The sequence below is a fragment of the Neolamprologus brichardi genome, chromosome 13 (genome assembly GCF_056152115.1).
Source record: "Neolamprologus brichardi isolate AB-2024 chromosome 13, ASM5615211v1, whole genome shotgun sequence".
In the NCBI taxonomy this organism is placed as follows: domain Eukaryota; kingdom Metazoa; phylum Chordata; class Actinopteri; order Cichliformes; family Cichlidae; genus Neolamprologus; species Neolamprologus brichardi.
The window spans coordinates 2,463,089-2,482,488 of record NC_142116.1 but is presented as its reverse complement, the minus strand read 5'-3'; the positions used below and the strand labels follow the sequence as shown (position 1 = coordinate 2,482,488).

At 40.3% G+C, this 19,400-nt stretch overlaps 2 protein-coding genes across 2 annotated transcripts; both read left to right on the top strand.

Annotated features, from left to right (window-relative positions):
• Positions 1-665: 665 nt before the first annotated feature.
• LOC102797115 (uncharacterized) lies at positions 666-5,616 on the top strand. The gene is made up of 4 exons (XM_006783501.3): positions 666-860; positions 1,566-1,721; positions 4,792-4,979; positions 5,111-5,616. The coding sequence occupies exons 2-4, from the start codon at positions 1,635-1,637 to the stop codon at positions 5,580-5,582; spliced, it is 747 nt and encodes a 248-aa protein (XP_006783564.2). The 5' UTR covers positions 666-860; positions 1,566-1,634; the 3' UTR covers positions 5,583-5,616.
• A 5,606-nt stretch (positions 5,617-11,222) lies between these two features.
• LOC148099875 (uncharacterized) lies at positions 11,223-12,569 on the top strand. The gene is made up of 3 exons (XM_087850492.1): positions 11,223-11,291; positions 11,705-11,901; positions 12,011-12,569. The coding sequence occupies exons 1-3, from the start codon at positions 11,223-11,225 to the stop codon at positions 12,567-12,569; spliced, it is 825 nt and encodes a 274-aa protein (XP_087706618.1).
• The last annotated feature ends 6,831 nt before the right edge of the window (positions 12,570-19,400 follow it).

Here is a 19,400-nt window from a genome sequence, read left to right as displayed (position 1 = left end):
TATTTTTTTAGCTGTGTAATACCAGTAGGCCAGCTCTAATAGTAATTTGGTATGGCTTTGCGGGCAAAATTTGACACCTATGCTGTAGCTGATTGTGTCGTATTTTAAGTGTGATGAGATTATTTTGACTAGAAATAAGACAAATATACTTGGTAGGATTTAGAGTTTTTTCAGTGTTTGTTTCAGATGAGGTTCAACTTAACTTTCATTGATTTTTTTTTTTTCTTTTCAAATATCTATAGTTGTATGACTATTGATCAAGATGACACAAAAAGCAGAGCATAATGTTGACAGTGTGTCTTTTGTGCAGGAACTTTGAGCTAAAATGCATTTTTACTGTTGTTGCGATAATTTTCAAGCTGATGTAATATTTGCGAGTCAGGCATTTGTGTGTTCTTAAAAAACCCCAAACAAAAGCCATTGCTGCATTAATAACTCTGTTTTCTTACATGCATAGAGAGAGAGATCCTGTTAAGAGTGACTGCAGGGGTTCATTTACTAGAAGGGCAAATTGAAATGATTAGTTTCTAAACTCAAGTGAATTGGGGTGCAAACTAAAAATAAAAAACTGTCTTTTCACTGTAAATCTTAAAAATTACCCTGCAAGTGTGACTGCATGCGGGTAGTGGGCGGGGTTTCATGTTTTGCAACTTCCCCATTCAAGACAAAGTGAAGGCAACTAGAAGCATGGAAATATAAAACTGTCTCTACTCTAAAAATCACTACTCTGGTTTGTATTTGACTCTGAGTGGAGTATGGAGTGTTTAAAGTTGGCAACGACGACGTCTCTGTTCAAGACAGACGGGGACAGATATCATGCTTCAGAGTTTGATGACTGAGACCGTTGGAACATTCCTGAGGCAAGTAAGGGCGATGTTTACACTTATCACACTGCGTCTACTTGAAGAACAGCATAGTCACAAGAAAACTGGCCTTTAGTAATAAAGCATTATGAGATAGACTACTATGCTCGTTTCTTTTGTGCTTGCAGGATGCTTTTGTATAAATGCAGAGAACAGAAATGTGTGTACTGGTAACTGTTATTGGCTGTACTTGATTATACTCAGATTACTTGATAAAAACTTGATCAGAGAAAATCAAATATTTAGTTTTCACGAGTTTAATACATGCTGACGGTGAATTCCAGTAAATGGGGGTTGGTATTTTTAAAGTTGACTACCACAACTTCCTCCTTCAGTTTTCACCAGTATTATCTGCATTATATTTCATGTGTGAGCGGTCTCGAGGCAAGTGAAGGCAACACTTGCAATTAGTCACATGTTCTGTTGTGTTTGCAGTGTGCTTATCTATGAATGTTGTGAATGTAAATATCTGTACTGGTACTGCACTTGTTTAAGATCATATTACTTGTCAGAGACCTGATGACAGAATCCTGATTTATTTTCACGTATTTGCTTCAAAGTAGCAGTAAATGTGTTTATGAACCTGATAAATACAATATAATAACACAGCCGTCTATATTATTTGTTACCAGTTTTCTACATGTACTTTTTATTGAATTTTCATCACTGTAACTACATGAAATCTCCCTTTTCCACCGACAGGTCTTTCTTTGATGAAAAGGTGAACAGTGCATCTTTTGCCAGAGCTCCATCCCTGAATGGCAGATAGAGATGGGGCCCATCCATGTGATGATGTGGATCAATATTGGTGTCTGCCTTCCTTTGACCATACTGGTCATCTGCTGTTTGTGTTGTGTGGTATGTAGCTAATCACTAAATATTGTGCATTTTATGTCTGTCAGTATATGAACAAAATACGGAGCCCCGCAGGGGACATGGGAGAAAAAAATTTATTAAGACAGACTTAAGTTTTAGCCGCATTCTTTGGAGGCCGCCAGCTCGAAGCCGACCGGGAGGTCGAGGCACGATGTGCCGGGAAAGCGGTGTTCCTCCCGGCTGTAGTAGGTCTCGACCTCCCGTTAGCTTCGAGCTAGTGGGTGTCAGATCTCCGAAAACGTCGGAGCACTTTTGCAAATATGTGATGTCTTGTAAACCGAGCAGGTATCTGACGTTTACACAACTACATTCACGCCTCAAAATATCTTAAAAGTGTATTTTGTGACCCAGAAAGAGTAATATTACAACTAAGTAGCTGCCGCCATTGTTGGAATTCAACTTTGGCGAGATCTCGCAAACGTTTTGCGAGATCCCGAGTTAGTTTTGCGAGATCTCGCAAAAGTCCGTCTTAATTTTTTTTTCTCCCATGTCCCCTGCGACACTAACATGGGCAGTATCGCCCAAATAGACTGGATGGGTCCCGCACACATTGAATCCTGTCGAGATCTTTAAAATTACTTCTGTGGTTTATTGGGAAACGTGAACACTGATTGTCCTGAATGGGTACCTGTCACACTGGATGGGGCTGTGCTTAGGCTTCTAAGGGTTATTCCTTTATGAGTCCTGACATAATATAATCAGCTGCATCTGTTATAGTTTACACATTACAGCATACCCAGAAAAGTTTTCACACTTGCAGCTGTGACCTTAAAAATTAGGTCACGGTCACTCATTTGGGGTCAAGTGACAAAGAAGTGAAAAATGAATCATTATAAAAAAGAGAAGTTTGACCCTTAGGGTGTGGTTAAGTGTAATGATCGTAATTTCATGTTTGTTAGAGTTTATACTGGACAGTAAGTCCAGGTTAATGTGCAGGTTTGCAGTGAATTACTATGTTGGTGCAGGCAAGACTGTGATATTCATGGTGACTGGTTGGGTGCTGAGTAATAGCAGGGACACTATAAGAGTGATATATGACACTTTAAAAATGTGAATTTATGGGAACATTTTGCAATGGCAAGGAAGTGTGTGTCACAAAGCATGATTATGAGAGAGATGGGGGTGGGTGGGAGTGATGGGAGATGTTTCAGGGTTGTTCCTTTATTATTTTAGGGTCACTGAGGCAAATTGAGAGTCTTGAGATTTGGTGCTATATAAATAAAGCTTCCTGTGTATGAGTGTATGTAACATCTGAAGGGATTTTAGAGTTCACATTGAATAATTTCAGTAAGAGGATTAATCGTTACTCACCCAATGTGGACTTAAGAATTTTAATGATAATTTTGCATTTTTCTCTACACACTTTGCTTTGTTGGATTAAAGTCTGAAAGGAGCTGGAGGACTTAATGAGTCACTGCTCCCTCATTTGGACTTCATTGGGTGCAGTCTGCAGAGGACTGTCTGTGACCATGAGCACTGGCCACTCAGTGGCAGTGTTTCATCTGAAGTTAGTGCAGTTAACATCTGGACGTAGGCAACTGAAGCTGCCTGCATTGCTTGGTTGGGTCTATCTCTTGGAATTGGAAACTCAAACCTTTTGGAAAACTGCTCCAGACTTACTACAAAGGAGTAACTGCTGATCCACAACACTGAGTGTACAACCACTGCCCACACACTGCCTGCTGTACCACAACTTACACTATGTTTCCACATCTGTCAAATTTTAACCCCCACTAATGGCAACGACCACTTTTTTACGGAGCCCCGCAGGGGACATGGGAGAAAAAAAAGATGGACTTTTGCAAGATCTCGCAAAACAAACTCGGGATCTCGCAAAAGTTTTGCGAGATCTCGCAAAACAAACTCGGGATCTCGCAAAACCTTTGCGAGATCTCGCAAATGTTTTAGCCGCATTCTTCGGACGCTGGCTCGAAGCCGACCGGGAGGTCGAGGCACGACGGTGTTCCTCCCGGCTGTAGTAGGTCTCGACCTCCCGTTAGCTCAAAGCTAACGGGAAGAATGCGGCTAAAACTTTTGCGAGATCTCGCAAAAGTTTTGCGAGATCCCGAGTTTGTTTTGCGAGATCTCGCAAAACTTTTGCGAGATCCCGAGTTTGTTTTGCGAGATCTCGCAAAACTTTTGCGAGATCCCGAGTTTGTTTTGCGAGATCTCGCAAAACTTTTGCGAGATCCCGAGTTTGTTTTGCGAAATCTCGCAAAACTTTTGCGAGATCCCGAGTTTGTTTTGTGAGATCTCGCAAAACTTTTGCGAGATCCCGAGTTAGTTTTGCGAGATCTCGCAAAAGTCCGTCTTAATTTTTTTTTTCTCCCATGTCCCCTGTGGGGCTCCGTACTTTTTTAATAGAAATCTGCTAAAAAAAAAACTTTATGGGGTAACAATGGTAAGACAAAAAAAAAATCATAATAAAAAATAGTTATGAATAGTTACGAATAAAACAACAGGGAAAAATAAGAGGAGACGGTTGCAGCACAGTGTGGGGGATTATTTCGAATCACCAGGTCAAATGTGTGTAAGAGAGTGAATCTGAATGATGTTTTACTTTCTAAAACTGGTTGTTTAGCATGTAGTTAAAACCCTGCTGCTAAGTGGCGCACTGGTGACTTGTGGGTAGTTAACAGATTAAAATGAATAGAGATGGCATCAAAATATTACATCTGTTAGTTTGTATATTAATCGGTGTTCCTGTAACTTCTCTGTTCACATCAAATCTTTGTGTGAGTTAAAATGTAAAAGCTAAATAATGCTGACAAAGTGCCTGCACAATTTCAAGGTTAGCCTTTCTATCATACAGTATGCACAACACCTGGGTCTCATAGCTTAATCAGAATGTTTCACTAAAGGAGTAAACGTTAATATACTTGGAAGTGAGGTACTCTCTAACATATAATACACATCCCATCAGATAACAAGTGCAATACCGCACATGACAAAACATTGTCTGTTTAGTCTGACCTCATAGACTGCTCAATGATGGAGTTGAACACATCTTGTTATTACTTCATATTCTGACTAATAATTGTATGTCCTGCAGGTGCGACGGGATCAGGTCCCTGTCATCTATTACACAAACCTCCTGATCTCCAATCTAATCCAGATGTGCACTGTCATCATTATCGTGGCAAAACCAGATGATCATGAAACCTACATGATGTCTTTTGTTATTTACTATTTCGGTGTCCAGGCCAGTCTTTACTTCAAGTTGTGCATTGCTCTGGAAAGGTACCTGTCTAACTTTCAGTGTGTGTACTTGCATGTGCTTGAGTACTATTGTACTGTGAATCCTCCATATTTTTAGAAATAATATATTCTCTACTGTGAAAATTAAATTATCTGTTTGTCTTGTGCTGCAGGTGTTTTTTCATCACCCGCCCACTGATGGACTTTATGAGGCAAACCAGGAGTTCTGTGCTGGTCTGCATTCTGGTCTGGGCCCTTTGTGTTGTCAGTGTACCTGTCGCCATAGTGTTGCGTAATTTTCTACGAGTCCTTATTTTGATCCTAGTCCCTGCCTTTCTGTTCATCATCTGTTTTGCTGCGACCCTCAAAGCCCTGCGTGCTGCCTCCACAGTGAGCACCGAGGAAAAGCGAAGAATTGTTGGAACTTTGGTTCTGTTGCAGCTTAATTACTTTCTGATGATCCTACCTGCAATTACTGAGTTAACCTTTGAATTTCACCCACATGACACTGTCAGAGATGTTGTTTTTATCTTGTTTCTACTCAGTCCTTTTATGGACCTGATTTTGTTTTGTCTCATGCAGAAAATGCCCACTGACAAGCGGCTGGCTGGTTCGTGCTGCTGCAGTAGGTTTAGCAGCAGCTGATCATTGTGAGGAAAAAGCAAACGGCTGTTGTACTACAGATTCAAGCAGCAAAAACAATTTTATTTTATATGCTCGAATATGCAGAAAATAGGTTTAAATGTTAAACAAATGTCTTCCAGTCAGAGAATGTTGCATATAATTTAATTTTTGCTTGATGCATAAAGTTAAAAGATTAAAAATAATAAAACAAGTTTTAAAAAGAGACTTTTTCATTTGTTTTGTATGATGGATTATGCAGAGAAACTAGAATTGGTCTGAAAAATCTATCGCTTTATTACCTATTCAGGTTGTAAATCATGTTTTTAAAAAGTAACTAGGTAAATAATTACTTTTGAAAATAAGTAATCAGTAAAGTAACAGGATTACTTTTCGGGAAAGTAATCAGTAATTAGTTACTGATTACTTTTTTCAAGTACCTTGACCAACACTGATGGACTTTTTGAGGCAAACCAGGAGTTCTGTGCTGGTCTGAGTTAACGTTTGAATTTCACCCACATGACACTGTCAGAGATGTTGTTTTTATCTTGTTTCTATTCAGTCCTTTTATGGACTTGATTTTTTTTTTTTTTTTACCCTTTTTATATTCAAAAACCCCTCTAATAATATTTGGAGGGTCAGCAGACGACAGCATACAGCATAGTGTACTGCAGTTCTCTTTACGTTGGTCTCAGTCAGTCCTCTGTTTCCTGTCTTCAGCTTGTCCAAAATGCTGCTGCTCACTTCATGGTTTAGCTCCTTTCTGCTTTCTACATCTCTGACCTCTTTATTCAGCTTCCAGGTCAACTGATCAGATGCTTCTGACTGTGTCTCACTCTTAATTTAAATGCAGAGGAGATCGAGCGTTTTCTGTGCCCCCAAACTGTGGAACAGCTTTCCTCTCACAGTCAAATCTGATAGAAACAACCCACATTGTTCTGGTTAGTGTTGAAAGCTGCAGTCAGTAGTGTGGTAAAAGGAAAAAAAGTAAATTTTTATTTATATAGCACCTTTCAAGATAAAATCACAAAGTGCTTTACAGAGGCAGAAAACAGACATTAAAATCTAAAACAAAACAAAATCAGCCAAAAGCGAGTTTAAACTTGGTTTTTAACTGCTTTTTAAAAGACATGACTGGTAACAAAAGTCTCTTCACTCTTTAAATTTCCCATCTTTAACTAGAATTATATTTACTCACAATTTACCTTCAACACAGCACTAGAGCTTGTTCCTGTGCTGCCATGATGAGCGCCTCTATGCTGTCTTTCAGTCCAGTTTTTTATCTGACAGTGGTACATGGTGTGCAGGATTAATGTCGGTGCTGTAGAGCCTGGTGGTGTGGATCAGTAAATCAGTGCTTCAGTCATTCCTGACATAGAGCTTAATGTCATCCAGAAGCTAATCCCTCCATTCCAGCAGTTTTTGCAAATCAAATTATGATCTGAATATGATGATGTGCCAATTTTGATTTGGGAGAAAATAGATCTGAACCAAACAGAAGCTCATATAATCCTATCGGCTATCAGCCGTACAAAGTTTGCAAATTATTTTCCATTCCTGTTTCTCCAGAGAACCTAGTGACATCACATGTGCAGTTCTTCTGTATTTATCAGGAAACTAGATCAGTTATGCAAATCTCAATTATCCTACAGCTTCAGGCCAACAGCTTTAATGACTTTCTCTCACTGCAGTTGTAAGATAAGACAACTCTTTATTGTCATTGCACAGTCATACCTAGTACAACAGTACAACGAAATTGGAAACTGTCCAACGCAACACAGTAACTTAACTTAATAAATAAAAAGAATGAGTGTATGGTTATGGCACGTTATTATTATTATTATTGTTGTTGTTGTTCAGGAGGTGTCCAATCAGGTCAGCTGTTAGCATTGATTAGGGCTGTTGCCCTGTTGTAAAAGCTGTCCTTTAGTCTGTTTGTCTGGGACCTCAGCAGCCTGAACCTCCTGCCAGACGGCAGCAGCTTAAACACGGTGTACTGGGTGTGCAGTCCCATAGGATGCTTCATGCCGTCTTGAGTCATCGAGTGCTGTGCAGGTCCTTCATGTAGGGAAGATGATGGGCAATGATTTTTGGGCAATATTAATAATGTAAAGTGCCTTTTTGTGTGCCATGGTGCAGCTGGAGAACCATACACAGATGCAGTCAGCACACTTTCAATGGAGCAATGGTTGAAGACAATTAGCAGCCACTTCTTCAGGTCCATTTTTCTGAGGAGTTTCAGATTCTCAGTGTATTTCCATACTGACTAATGATATGCTATTTCAAAGATTTTGATACTCTCTATCACTATGAGGATCATACTTGCATGGTTCCTGAAGTCATAAAAGTTATTCATCAGGAAAAAAAATCCTGATTGAGGTTGTCATAATTCATGCATGAAAGGGTTAAATCACAACAAACTTTCTTCAAAGGTGAGGCGGTATGGGTTTACCCTCCAGTTTCCACGGCCCCTGTCAGCAATTACACTCTCCCTGTTTTCAAACACAGTAAGAAAAATGAAGTCATTCCCAGCACGGACGGAAGTATCAGTTCTGTGCGCGCGCGTGCATAAACGTGCATGCGTGCGTACACGCACCAAGGTGTCAGTCCTGGAGGTCAGTGGGAGTGGGAGAAACCCAACAAACGATAAGCTAGTTTGTTTACAAGTCTACAAATCTCAGAAATAATCTCCACATCTGGTTTGTGTTACAGGAGAAAGCAGGATAGAATAATTTTCTTTGAAATTGTATTTATTTATTAGATTAGAATGAAATGGATGAATGAAGAATGGTTTACTGATGAAGAATGGTGTAAAATATCTGAATGGTTAAACCGACTTAGAACTTTTATGCATTTATTTGACATTTTAAAAACTTAAAGTTTTTATATTTAATGGATGAAGAAGTTTACAACACAAGCTAAGAAAAGAATGTGAAATTCAATTCAGTTGTATTTATATAAATGAAATCAAAGCAGTGGCCTTGATGTGGTTTATATGATAAGATAAAGAACCTTCAATAATCATCTATTAGCTAACTATCCTAGTCAATGTTTTTTTTGAAGAAAGCACCATCTCTTGGTATATCACCTTCCAGCCTCTCACGTCTCCACATAGAAGCAACTCCACTGCAGAGACGTTCTGCAACAGGCAAAAGAAACGACTGAGATCATGGTACACTATTAGCTAAACTATGATTTTAAATGTTTATATTTATGTACAGGGTGTCAGGAGGGTGTTTCAATTATTTTACAGATTTAGTAGTCAGCCAGTGAGCAAAGTTAATCGTCATAGTCAAGTCACTGTTTTGTGTTGTGCTGGAAGACAGAGGTTCAAGTTCAAATTTTATTCGCCGCATGCAGTGGCAGGTTGCCCTGCAGTGGAATGAACCCGCCCCCCGACCTTACACACACGACACAGACATCACATGAGGATACAAGTCAGAGAACGGTTACATTACAAAAAAACCACTGAAATGTACACTACAATGGGAAAGTACAAGAGGAAAAAAAGAGATCTCTACTCATGCTGTGCTCCTGGGAGGACAGCATGAGAACAGGAAACAAAAAAACTCCTGCACAGAAAGCACATAAATGTCCACAGTACAACATTATAGAGCACATGACCAGCAACAGGGTTGGGTAGGGGATAAGGAGTAATCCCAGGCAACACAGCAGCCATCCTGCCACTGCGCCGACTCTCCAGCGCGGGCCCAGACCCGCCTCGTGTTCCCAGGAGGCAACAAGCATCGAAGGCATTGGAAGGGGAGGGGGATGAGTGAGTGCTTATCAGTTTAAGTGTAAGTGTGTGCGTGTCCATAGTTCAGCTGAGACGGTGTCCTTCACCCTATCAGGCTAAGTAAACAGTCTGCTAGCCAACCCAGGTGGCCTTGCATGGGATGGGAAGAACAGTCATCACACAGTCGTTATCAGGGAGTTTTTGTTCGGCTCCAGCCTTGAGCCCACAGCTGGCACCGAGGTTTCCGCATGTTGATGTTGTTGATTTTTCTTTTATGCGAGCAGCTCAGGAGAATTTCAAAGCTGTTCTTTGACACTCTGACACTGGTCTCTCAATCTCCCGTTGGAGAGCCGCGAGCCTCCCCATGATGGTATCAAACTTCTGTTCCGTGGTCTTGTCATTCTTGTGATTCTGAGACCCCACAACTGCAGTGATCCGTTCTGCGATGTGATCCAACTTTCGCTCAAGGTTGTCATTTTGAGCAGGCCTCTCTTTGATGCATCCCAATATACGCTCAATGGTGTTATTTTGAGTCTTCACGGCAGCCGTAAGCCAAGGTGTTAACCATGCTGCTTTCGTTGCGAGAAGTCGCGCCTCGTCCCATCGTTTCAATCCCAGCGGGCAGCCTTGGCGGGGTTTGAACAGCCGGTTCCGCTCTCTTAATTCTCCGATAAGCCAGGGCCAAGCCAGCTCCGATCAGCAAGAACCCTGTTATCATGGTTCCAAATAGGTAGATATCTTCAGCGTCCTCGATCGACAGTCCCGCCAGGCACATGATCCTCCATTTCTGCCACCCGTCCATCGTGTATCCGGCAGGGAAAGTACCTCCAGGGCACTCGGGCTCTCCCGACCCCAGACTTCTCGTTGAGAAAAGGGTGCCAATAGCATTCAGAGACCAGTTGATCAAATCCATAATTCTCTTTTAGGTTTAGAGAACGACAGTGAGAGACTGTTCGAGGGAAAGTAATGCACACGAGACAGGACAAAGACACAAGAGGCTAAGCAGGGAAGATAAGGGGAAGGAGGAGAGGAGAAAAGTGAAACCGCCTTCGCCGTCTGCTCAGCCTGCTGTACTCGCTCAAACTAAAGTTTAATTTATCAGAGACATGAAGTGGATTTAATACTTAATCCTAAACAAAGCTGAACACGAAAATAACATTGAAATGATTTGACTATTCTCATCATAGCGTGTGAATGTGCTGCCACAGGGGCTGTGGGGTGGAGTTTATAACCCACCACAATTTCCTTTTTCTGATTCACTCTGATAAAAATATCTTAAATGTCAGAATGCTGAATTAACTATTGAGTTGGAAGCTGCGCTGAAGAAAGTAAGGCTGATGTTTACTTGTATATATATATTGAAGATACAGGAGGTTACTTTATTCTTTTGAGCTTCCCTGTAAACAGCATGAAAGCTGCTTAAATGAAAACCAAATGAAAATATATTTATTGATTATGCTTTATTTCTGCTTAATTTCGTACTTAACTGATAGGCTTGTGGACAGATCAAACTACTAAGGGCTTCCTTATAGGTAAATAATTTCTGTAGTCAGGTACCAGTTTAATAAGTACAGCTTGCTAATTCAGTTAGGTTCAAAAGTTTAGCTTTTTTTTTTTCATCTGTAGAAAACAAAATCAGAGGAAAATTGATTTATTAGTCCAGATGGCTTTGACTCAATATACAACACGTTCAATTTAATTCAACCAGTATTTTGTTTTTTCCCCTTTTGTTTTATTTCAGCACAATTTTCTCTAATATCTTGAGCTATAATTTCATATCAGAATAACAACAATGTTGATCTGATCACTATTTTAACATCTCCTGTTGCACTCAGGCAGATCCTTTGGCAAAGAGAAGAGAGTGGGTAGAGCTTTAATAGCAGATCCATCATACAGAAAGTTGGCTGGAGATGGATATCTTCCAAATAATGCTCCTGATAAGCGTCTGTTTCTGCCTTCCTTTAACTATGGCAGTGAGCTGTTGGGTGTTTTTTGTGGTACGTAAATGAAGACTTTCATTACTTTCTATGTCTCACTCCTGCTGAACTAATTCACTTTTACAAACAGTCGTTTTATAAGATTTTTCCACTTTTGTCACTTTAATTGTTCATTTTTCTGCTTCTGAAGTGGAAGCTTATCCTTGTCACAGTGTGAGAGGTGGAGTGAAACCTGCACTGGTCACCAATCTGTCACTTTTTTTAATTCCATCAGACCATTTTGCAGCTTTTACACATTCTTGAGTTTCTTGTTAGTCTAAATCACACTAAAAATACTTTCTGGACACTTAATACAGTTGTTATTAAAAAAACTAGCTCTCTACATCATTTTCTGTAAACATTTAAATGTTTAGTTCTGAATGTCATATTTATTACTGCATTAATGTGACTTGTTGCATTAATATTTTCTGCAGGTACGAAGGGAGCAGGTCTCCATCACCTACTACACAAACCTCCTTATCTCCAATCTGATCCAGTTCAGCATGATGATCTTCATTTTGATCGTCAAAGAAAACCATGAACTAGATCTCTATCGTTATATTTCTCTTGGCATTTTGTGCTGTGCTGTGATTGCTAATATTAGCTTCAAGATGTGCATTGCTACTGAAAGGTACCTGTCTGTCTTTCTCTGTCTGTGTTGCATTCAATCATATTCTCAAGCGTCCCTCTGAAGATAAATGTCCTCCTGTATTGACCCGTATGTCTGTCTTGTGTTGCAGGTATTTGGTCATCACCCGTCCACAGTGGAACTGCATCAGACAAACTAAAGGTTCTGTGCTGCTCTCTGTTCTGGTCTGGTTCCTGTCTATTATCACTGTAATACTTGTTGCATTTTTCTATATGATTTTACTCCCTGTGCTTATTTTTTTTGCCCTCATCCCTTTTTTCCTGTTCGTCTTCACTTTGGTTTGGACCCTCAAAACTCTGCCTGCTGCCACCTCAGTGCCCACTGAAGAAAAACAGAGAATTGTAGGAACCTTAGTTCTGTTGTTAGTTAATTATTGTCTGATGTTCCTTCCCCTGATCATCTTTTATATTGTACCAATTTTAGTTTATTTCCTCATTCCTCTCCTTCTAATCCACGTGAATATATTTCTATTCAGTCCTTTCATGGATGTGATTTTGGTTTTTCTGATGCGGAAAGACCCCATCGACAATCAGCTGTTGTCTCTGTGCTGCTACACTGCTGGAGAAGTAGCTGCAGATAAAATGCTACAGCTACAATGCTGCAGTGACTGTAACAGCACAGTGGTGTACACAGCACTGCAGCAGATGTAGCTGCACATAATCAGACAGGTGGTTTAATGTAGCATAGAGAGACAAAAGGGGAAGATTCTGTGGAAGAAGTAGATAAATTAAGCGAACATCAACCTTAATAAATGTAGTGAAGTGGACATCTGAGATTTATCTTGAGAAAGGGAAGCAAGAAGCATGTTTTGTTTATTGATCAGATGCTATGAATCACGAGAGAGAAAAAAACTCTGAAGACATAATTAATGAGCGTACTATTCTGCTCCTCTGTAATTTGTATTTCTTCACACATACTAAGAAAGAGTATGGTACATGAAAGCCTGGCTCACAGTCTCTGTTCTAGTTCATCCCAAAGGTTCTTTTAGGTTGTCAGGACTGTGTGCAGGCCAGTCTAGTTCTTCCACCAATCTTTCTCTTCCATGTCTTTATGGACTTTGCTTTGTGCAGTGGTGAGCAGTCATGTTGGAACATTGCTTCTAGTGTTTGCTGCTTCAGATTATTTTACATTTTTAATTTGCAAGTAATATATTGAGTTCTAAATAAATGTTTCATTATTTTCTGTTTAATTTGTTTTCTAAATGCCATTTGAAAATTGCACTTTTGTCTTCTGGACTTATGCGTGGATATTTCCATTTCCTGTGAGCTATACTGAAAAGTCTATGCTTGACTGTGACAGGGTTAGTCTTGAAAAACACCTGGTTTGTGTTGACAAAGTGTTTTGTGTGTTTTTGTAAAAAGTTTTCAATTAAAAATCCGAATAAACATATGTTATATTAAGATTGAAGTATTTTTGTCAATTCAAGCTCAGTCAAATTTAAATGTGTCGGGGAACCTAAAACTGTGACTATGAGCGTGTAGAGGAAGTTTTTTTGTTCAGTAAAACCGGAATTCCAGAAAAGTAGGGACATTTTTTAATGTGAACAAAATGAAAATCTACATGTTTTTGATAAAAGCCTGAAAATGTATGTGTGCATTTTAATCTTACATAGGATATATAAAATATTATATGAAACGGTTGATCTGAAAAAACACTTTTGACTTCCAGTCATGCAAAAATAAAGATTTTGTGCAGAAACTTCCACCCAACCATTCTCTTCGCTTATCCAATTCAGGGTTTTTGAGGGGCTGGACCCTGTCCCAGCTGCCAGAGGGTGAAAGTCTGTGTACACCCTGGAAAGGCCTGCTGCACCTTCAGCTCTTTCCCTCATCAGACACTCACTAAAAGATGTGTAACACTGGTGTTCTAGCACAGTAACAGGCAAAACAACAACAATAAGAAAAACTTATTGTCTTAAGTTTATGCTGATGAAAATTCCCTGCTGCAATCAACATTTTCCAATCATAAGTCAGGCCATTTTACTTACTGAGAGAATTCCCTCAAATCTTTGTCACTGTTGTTTACATTCATCCCAAATCTGACGTCAAAGCTGCCTGACGCCATTTTTGAAGTGATACACAACCTGCAGTCTCTCTCTCCAGATGCTCCTATTTTTCATTTTAGGCGAATTGAACAATTGTAATCTTAAGAAATCACTGAACAATTTCTTTCAATACCTCACTATAGGGCACATCCTTTAATTTTCTCAAAATTTGACAGCGCGCCTCCGGTGTTGCTTATGCATGAATTCTGCTTGTGCTTACTGACCTCTAACCGATTTTATGTGGTCTATCAAAAGAGTTAGTACGACTTTGTAAGCTACGAAGCTGCACCGCTTGATGGATTGTCGGAGCATTTACAGCTGCCGTATTCAGGAGTCTTGAAAACTAATCTGGGTCCTAAACTCTGTCTACTTCAGGTCCCAAAGTCAAACGAACACTGTGGCATCACTAAGAGTTAAAAACTACCTAAATTCTTTCATCTTTAATAAAATGATCAGCGTTGCTGTTTTACCAGGTGTAACAATTAAGTTTAACATCCAGGCATCCATGAAAACAGTTAAAAGTTAGCAGGAAGTTAGCTCGCTAGCTTCCACCTAAACATGATATAGCATGTTCTGACTGAGAGATTTCTGAAAAATCCAAACGTACAGCTCTGCTATCACTTCCAACATAAATGAAGACAGAAAACTAAACAGCAGTGACGTTTGAAGGGTTACTGAAGTTGGAATAGCTGGTATATAATGATGTGCTACGTGGTAGCTAGCAGTGAAGCTGGAGGATGAACGCTAACTTTTTTGCACTCGATAAAAGTTAACATGAGGGTTCCCGATGGTTAGGGACAAATGCAATCGCATGGCAGGGTGCTGTAAATGGACCAAACTCCAGTCAGGAGAACAACTGAGATAATCCATCCACAATACAAAGTTAGTCATTAATATACTGCAACAACATGTGAAGAGAGCAGCTGCGGGAGAATTCAGCATTAATGAATCAATGGTACGGAAGTGGCGGAAGCAAGAAGAATGAGTAAAGTTTGACTTATCTGACTGTTTTGTTTTGCCTTATGTGGCTTATAATCATGTGCGCCTTATGGTCCATAAAATGGGGTATGTCCTACAAGGCGTAATAAAATGCTGGATTTGTGTTATGGACCAATTAAGGGGGCATATAACTCTCATTCCTATCTTTCTAATCCTCGTAAACTCTGTTGACCTGCATTCGGTTCTTCAGATCACAACATTGTTTACCTCCTCCCTGCTTATAGAACTTTGATTAGGAGGGAGAGGGCCTGTGTGAAGCGGGCTAATGTCTGGACAAAAGACAGTTCTGTTGCCCTTCAGGGGTGTTTTGATTGCACCGATTGGTCCTTGTATCAAGAGAGCACTTCTGACTTGGATGAACTTACGGATGTGGTGTGTAGTTACATCTCTTTTTGTAAAGACTGTGATTCCATCTAGAGAATTTAATATTTTTCACAATAACAAACCGTGGCTCTCTAATACGGAGCCCCGCAGGGGACATGGGAGAAAAAAAAATTCCGACGGACTTTTGCAAGATCTCGCAAAAACAAACTCGGGATCTCGCAAAAGTTTTAGCCGCATTCTTCGGAGGCCGCCAGCTCGAAGCCGACCGGGAGGTTGAGGCACGATGTGCCGGGAAAGCGGTGTTCCTCCCGGCTGTAGTAGGTCTCGACCTCCCGTTAGCTTCGAGCTAGTGGGTGTCAGATCTCCGAAAACGTCGGAGCACTTTTGCAAATATGTGATGTCTTGTAAACCGAGCAGGTATCTGACGTTTACACAACTACATTCACGCCTCAAAATATCTTAAAAGTGTATTTTGTGACCCAGAAAGAGGAATATTACAACTAAGTAGCTGCCGCCATTGTTGGAATTCAACTTTTGCGAGATCTCGCAAAAATTTTGCGAGATCCCGAGTTAGTTTTGCGAGATCTCGCAAAAGTCCGTCTTAATTTTTTTTCTCCCATGTCCCCTGCGGGGCTCCGTACTCTAAAGACATCAAGGATGTGATTATTAAAAGGAAAATTGCTTTTAATGAGGTAGATGTTCCCACTGTTGAACATCACCTGGACCCCTTCCAGTTTGCCTATAGAGCAGGAAAAGGTGTGAAGGTGTGCTGTTGTCACACACTTGCATTTCTTGTATAAGCATCTTGAGGGCCACAACACACATGTAAGATTGTTATTTGCGGACTTTTCATTCGCATTCAACACAGTTCAGCCCTCCTTACTTGCTAATAGGTTTTATAATCATTTTAAGCTTGATCCTAGTCTGATCGGCTGGGTGATAAACTTTTTTGACTAACAGGTCACAATGTGTGAAGGTGAATAGTGTACTTTCTGATGTGGTCTCCTCTTCTACTGGGTCTCCCCAGGGTTGCTGTCTCTCACCCCTTCTTTTCATTCTGTATACGAATGAATGTCGCAGTAATTTTTCTAACAGACACATCCTGAAGTTTGCTAATGACACAGTGATCGTTAGTCGTCTTGTGGGGGACGAGTCAGGCCACGGGCAGGTTGTAGAAGGTTTTGTGGCTTGGAGTCATGAGTCCTTCCTTTCACTGAATGTGTCAAAAACAAAAGACCTGATTATTGCTTTTAGGAAGTCTTTTTATAGCTCATCACTTACTGTCATTAAAGCTGCTGATATTGGGATTGCGGAATTATAAGTATTTAGCGGCGATACTTGACTATAAACTATTTTGAACCTCATGGTGATGCCACTCCAAAAAAAGTTCAGCAAAGACTTTTCTTTTTATGGAAAATGAGGTCTTTTAATTTCTCATCTGAGATGTTGTTGTTGGTTTACAATTTTATTTACAATTGATTTTATTATTGTCTTTCTGTATCGCTTTGTTTGATAACATCACTATGAAGAACAACTTTTGGTAAAAACTTCCAGCAGAATCTCAGGGTGTTGGCAAGACGTACTTTATAACAAACGTGTGCTGAGGAGGGCTCAGTTTATTGTGAATTGTTTTAACAATCCACCTGACTGTGACTTTGACTTGTTGCCCTCTGCCCATCGTTTTAAATTACCTTTGAGGAAGACCAAAATACTCCAGGTTTCTTTTACCCCTACTGCAACCCATCTCCACAAATACCTGTCTTGTGGCTTATAATAATAATAATAATAATAATAATAATAATAATAATAATAATTATTATTATTATTATTATTATTATTATTATTACATTAAAACTTTACCATCACAGTCTACTGTGTGTGTGCTAAACAAATGTGAACATTACACAAGAATTGAGGGGTCAGTAATTATTTTCATGGAGCATTCAACCATGCACTTCAGCTATTTTCACTCCAGACATTTGTCACACTCTTTGAGAGAGATGATCATCAAATGCTCATGCAACATGCTGATTACATACTATACGTACAGTGAATTAAATCTATAGCCTAAAAAGTTTATTTTTTGTAACTGCCTGTCACATATTTCTGACTTGGCTCCAATAGCATGTAGTGCATGGTTACATCTAATCTTTCACTGGTTAAATGATAAATATACATATGTGACATCTTTATTCACACACTGAACCAACTTCCTGCCTCACTGAAACACCTGCACTACAGGGACAAGTTCTGCAAAGGGTAAAGGAAATGATTCTATGTTTGTGTATAACTATGAAGTCATTCTTAAGTACTGAATAAAGTATTAGTTAAATGTAGAAATTCATGTCTAAGCCTATGGCAATTTTCCAGGCTGTTTTAGTGATTTTACAGAAACAACCAGTTGTTTGTACCCACAAAATAAATAATCATAGTCAAGTCATTAATTTCTGTTGTCCTGGAAGACAGGGGGGGGTCTCAGGAGTGGCTGCAGGAATCCCTGAAACAAAAGTGCCATTTATTAGAGCTATGAAGTGGAATTAATACATTAAAGCTAGAGTTACTTTAAAACAGGCACTGGTTAACAGATCGACCAGTTTACTAACCGTGTGTGTGTGTGTGTGTGTATTGTGTCGTTTACATGTTGTGTGTTTCTACGTTGTTGTGCTTGAGAGTCACCATCTACCAGAACCAAGCTAAGAGTATTAAAAGTTAAGAACAAACAATAGAATAGAATAAGAAAAAATAGAATAGCATACTATACAAAATAGAATAAAATACTTTGTTGTATCAGGAAAATTGCACTTGGTAATATCAGAATCAGAAATACTATTAACACACAGTGAGTGAGAAAGGTGACTGAAGAAGAAACAGTGCAACATGGGAATCGCCCAGCAGCCTACACCCATTGCAGGAAAACTAAGGGAGGATTCAGGGTCAGCTGATCCAGCCCTAACTGTATGCTTTAGCAAAAAGGAAAGTTTTCAGCCTAATCTTTAACTGGTAGCTGGTTCCACAGAAGAGGGGCCTGAAAACTGATGTTCTCCCTCCCATTCTACATTCCTGTTATATTGCATATCAGATAGACAGGGCGAACATTACCACCATTGTATTAAATGTGTGTGGTCATCTGTAGAGACCATGTTTGACAGCATGGGGTGGGAGATGTTGTCCAACAGGGATGACAGCTTAGCCACCATTCTCCTGTCACTCACCACCTCTACTGGGTCCAGAGGGCATCCTAGAACAGAGCTGGCCCTCCGGATCAGCAGACTACACCAGTATCTTCCTGTCCCCAGACCACACCATAAAAGATGGCTGAGGCCATCACAGAGTCATAAAAGGTCTTCAGGAGTGACCCCTTCACTCCAACAGACCTGATTCTCTGCAGCAGGTACAGCCTGCTCTGCCCTTTTCTGTAGAGTGCATTTGAATTGTGAGTCCAGTCTAGTTTATTGTTCAGATGAACACCAAGGTACCTGTAGCTGTCTACCGTCTCAATGTCCATAGCTTGGATGTTCAGTGGTTGCAGTGTAGGATGTTTGTACCTGCCGAAGTCTACCACCAGCTCCTTGGTTTTACTAGTGTTGATCTGGAGGTAGTTCAGCTGGCACCAGTCCACAAAGCCTTGTGTCAGTTCTCTGTACTTCCTGTCATCCCCATCAGTGATGAGGCCGACTATTGCAAAGTCATCAGAGAACTTCTGCAGGAAGCACTGAGTGGAGTTGTGGGAGAAGTCTGCAGTGTAGATGGTGAAGAGGAACGGAGCCAGAACTGTTCCCTGCGGGGGCACCATACTGCAGACGACCCTGTCCGACTCACAGCCCTGAGTTCTCACATACTCTGGGTGGTCGGTGAGGTAGTCCAGTATTCATGTAGTGAGGTGATTGTCCACTCCTGAGTTCTCCAGCTTGACCTTCAGGACTGTGGGAGGAATGATGTTAAAGGCACTGGAGAAATCAAAGAACATGATTCTCACAGTGCTCCCAGCGGTCTCCAGGTGAGAGAGGGAACGATGTAGGAGGTGAATGACAGTCAATGCCAGGCTGTTAGGCAAATTGAAGGGGATCCAGTGATGGGCTTACCAGGGACCGAAGCTGAGCCCCAGGACCAGCCA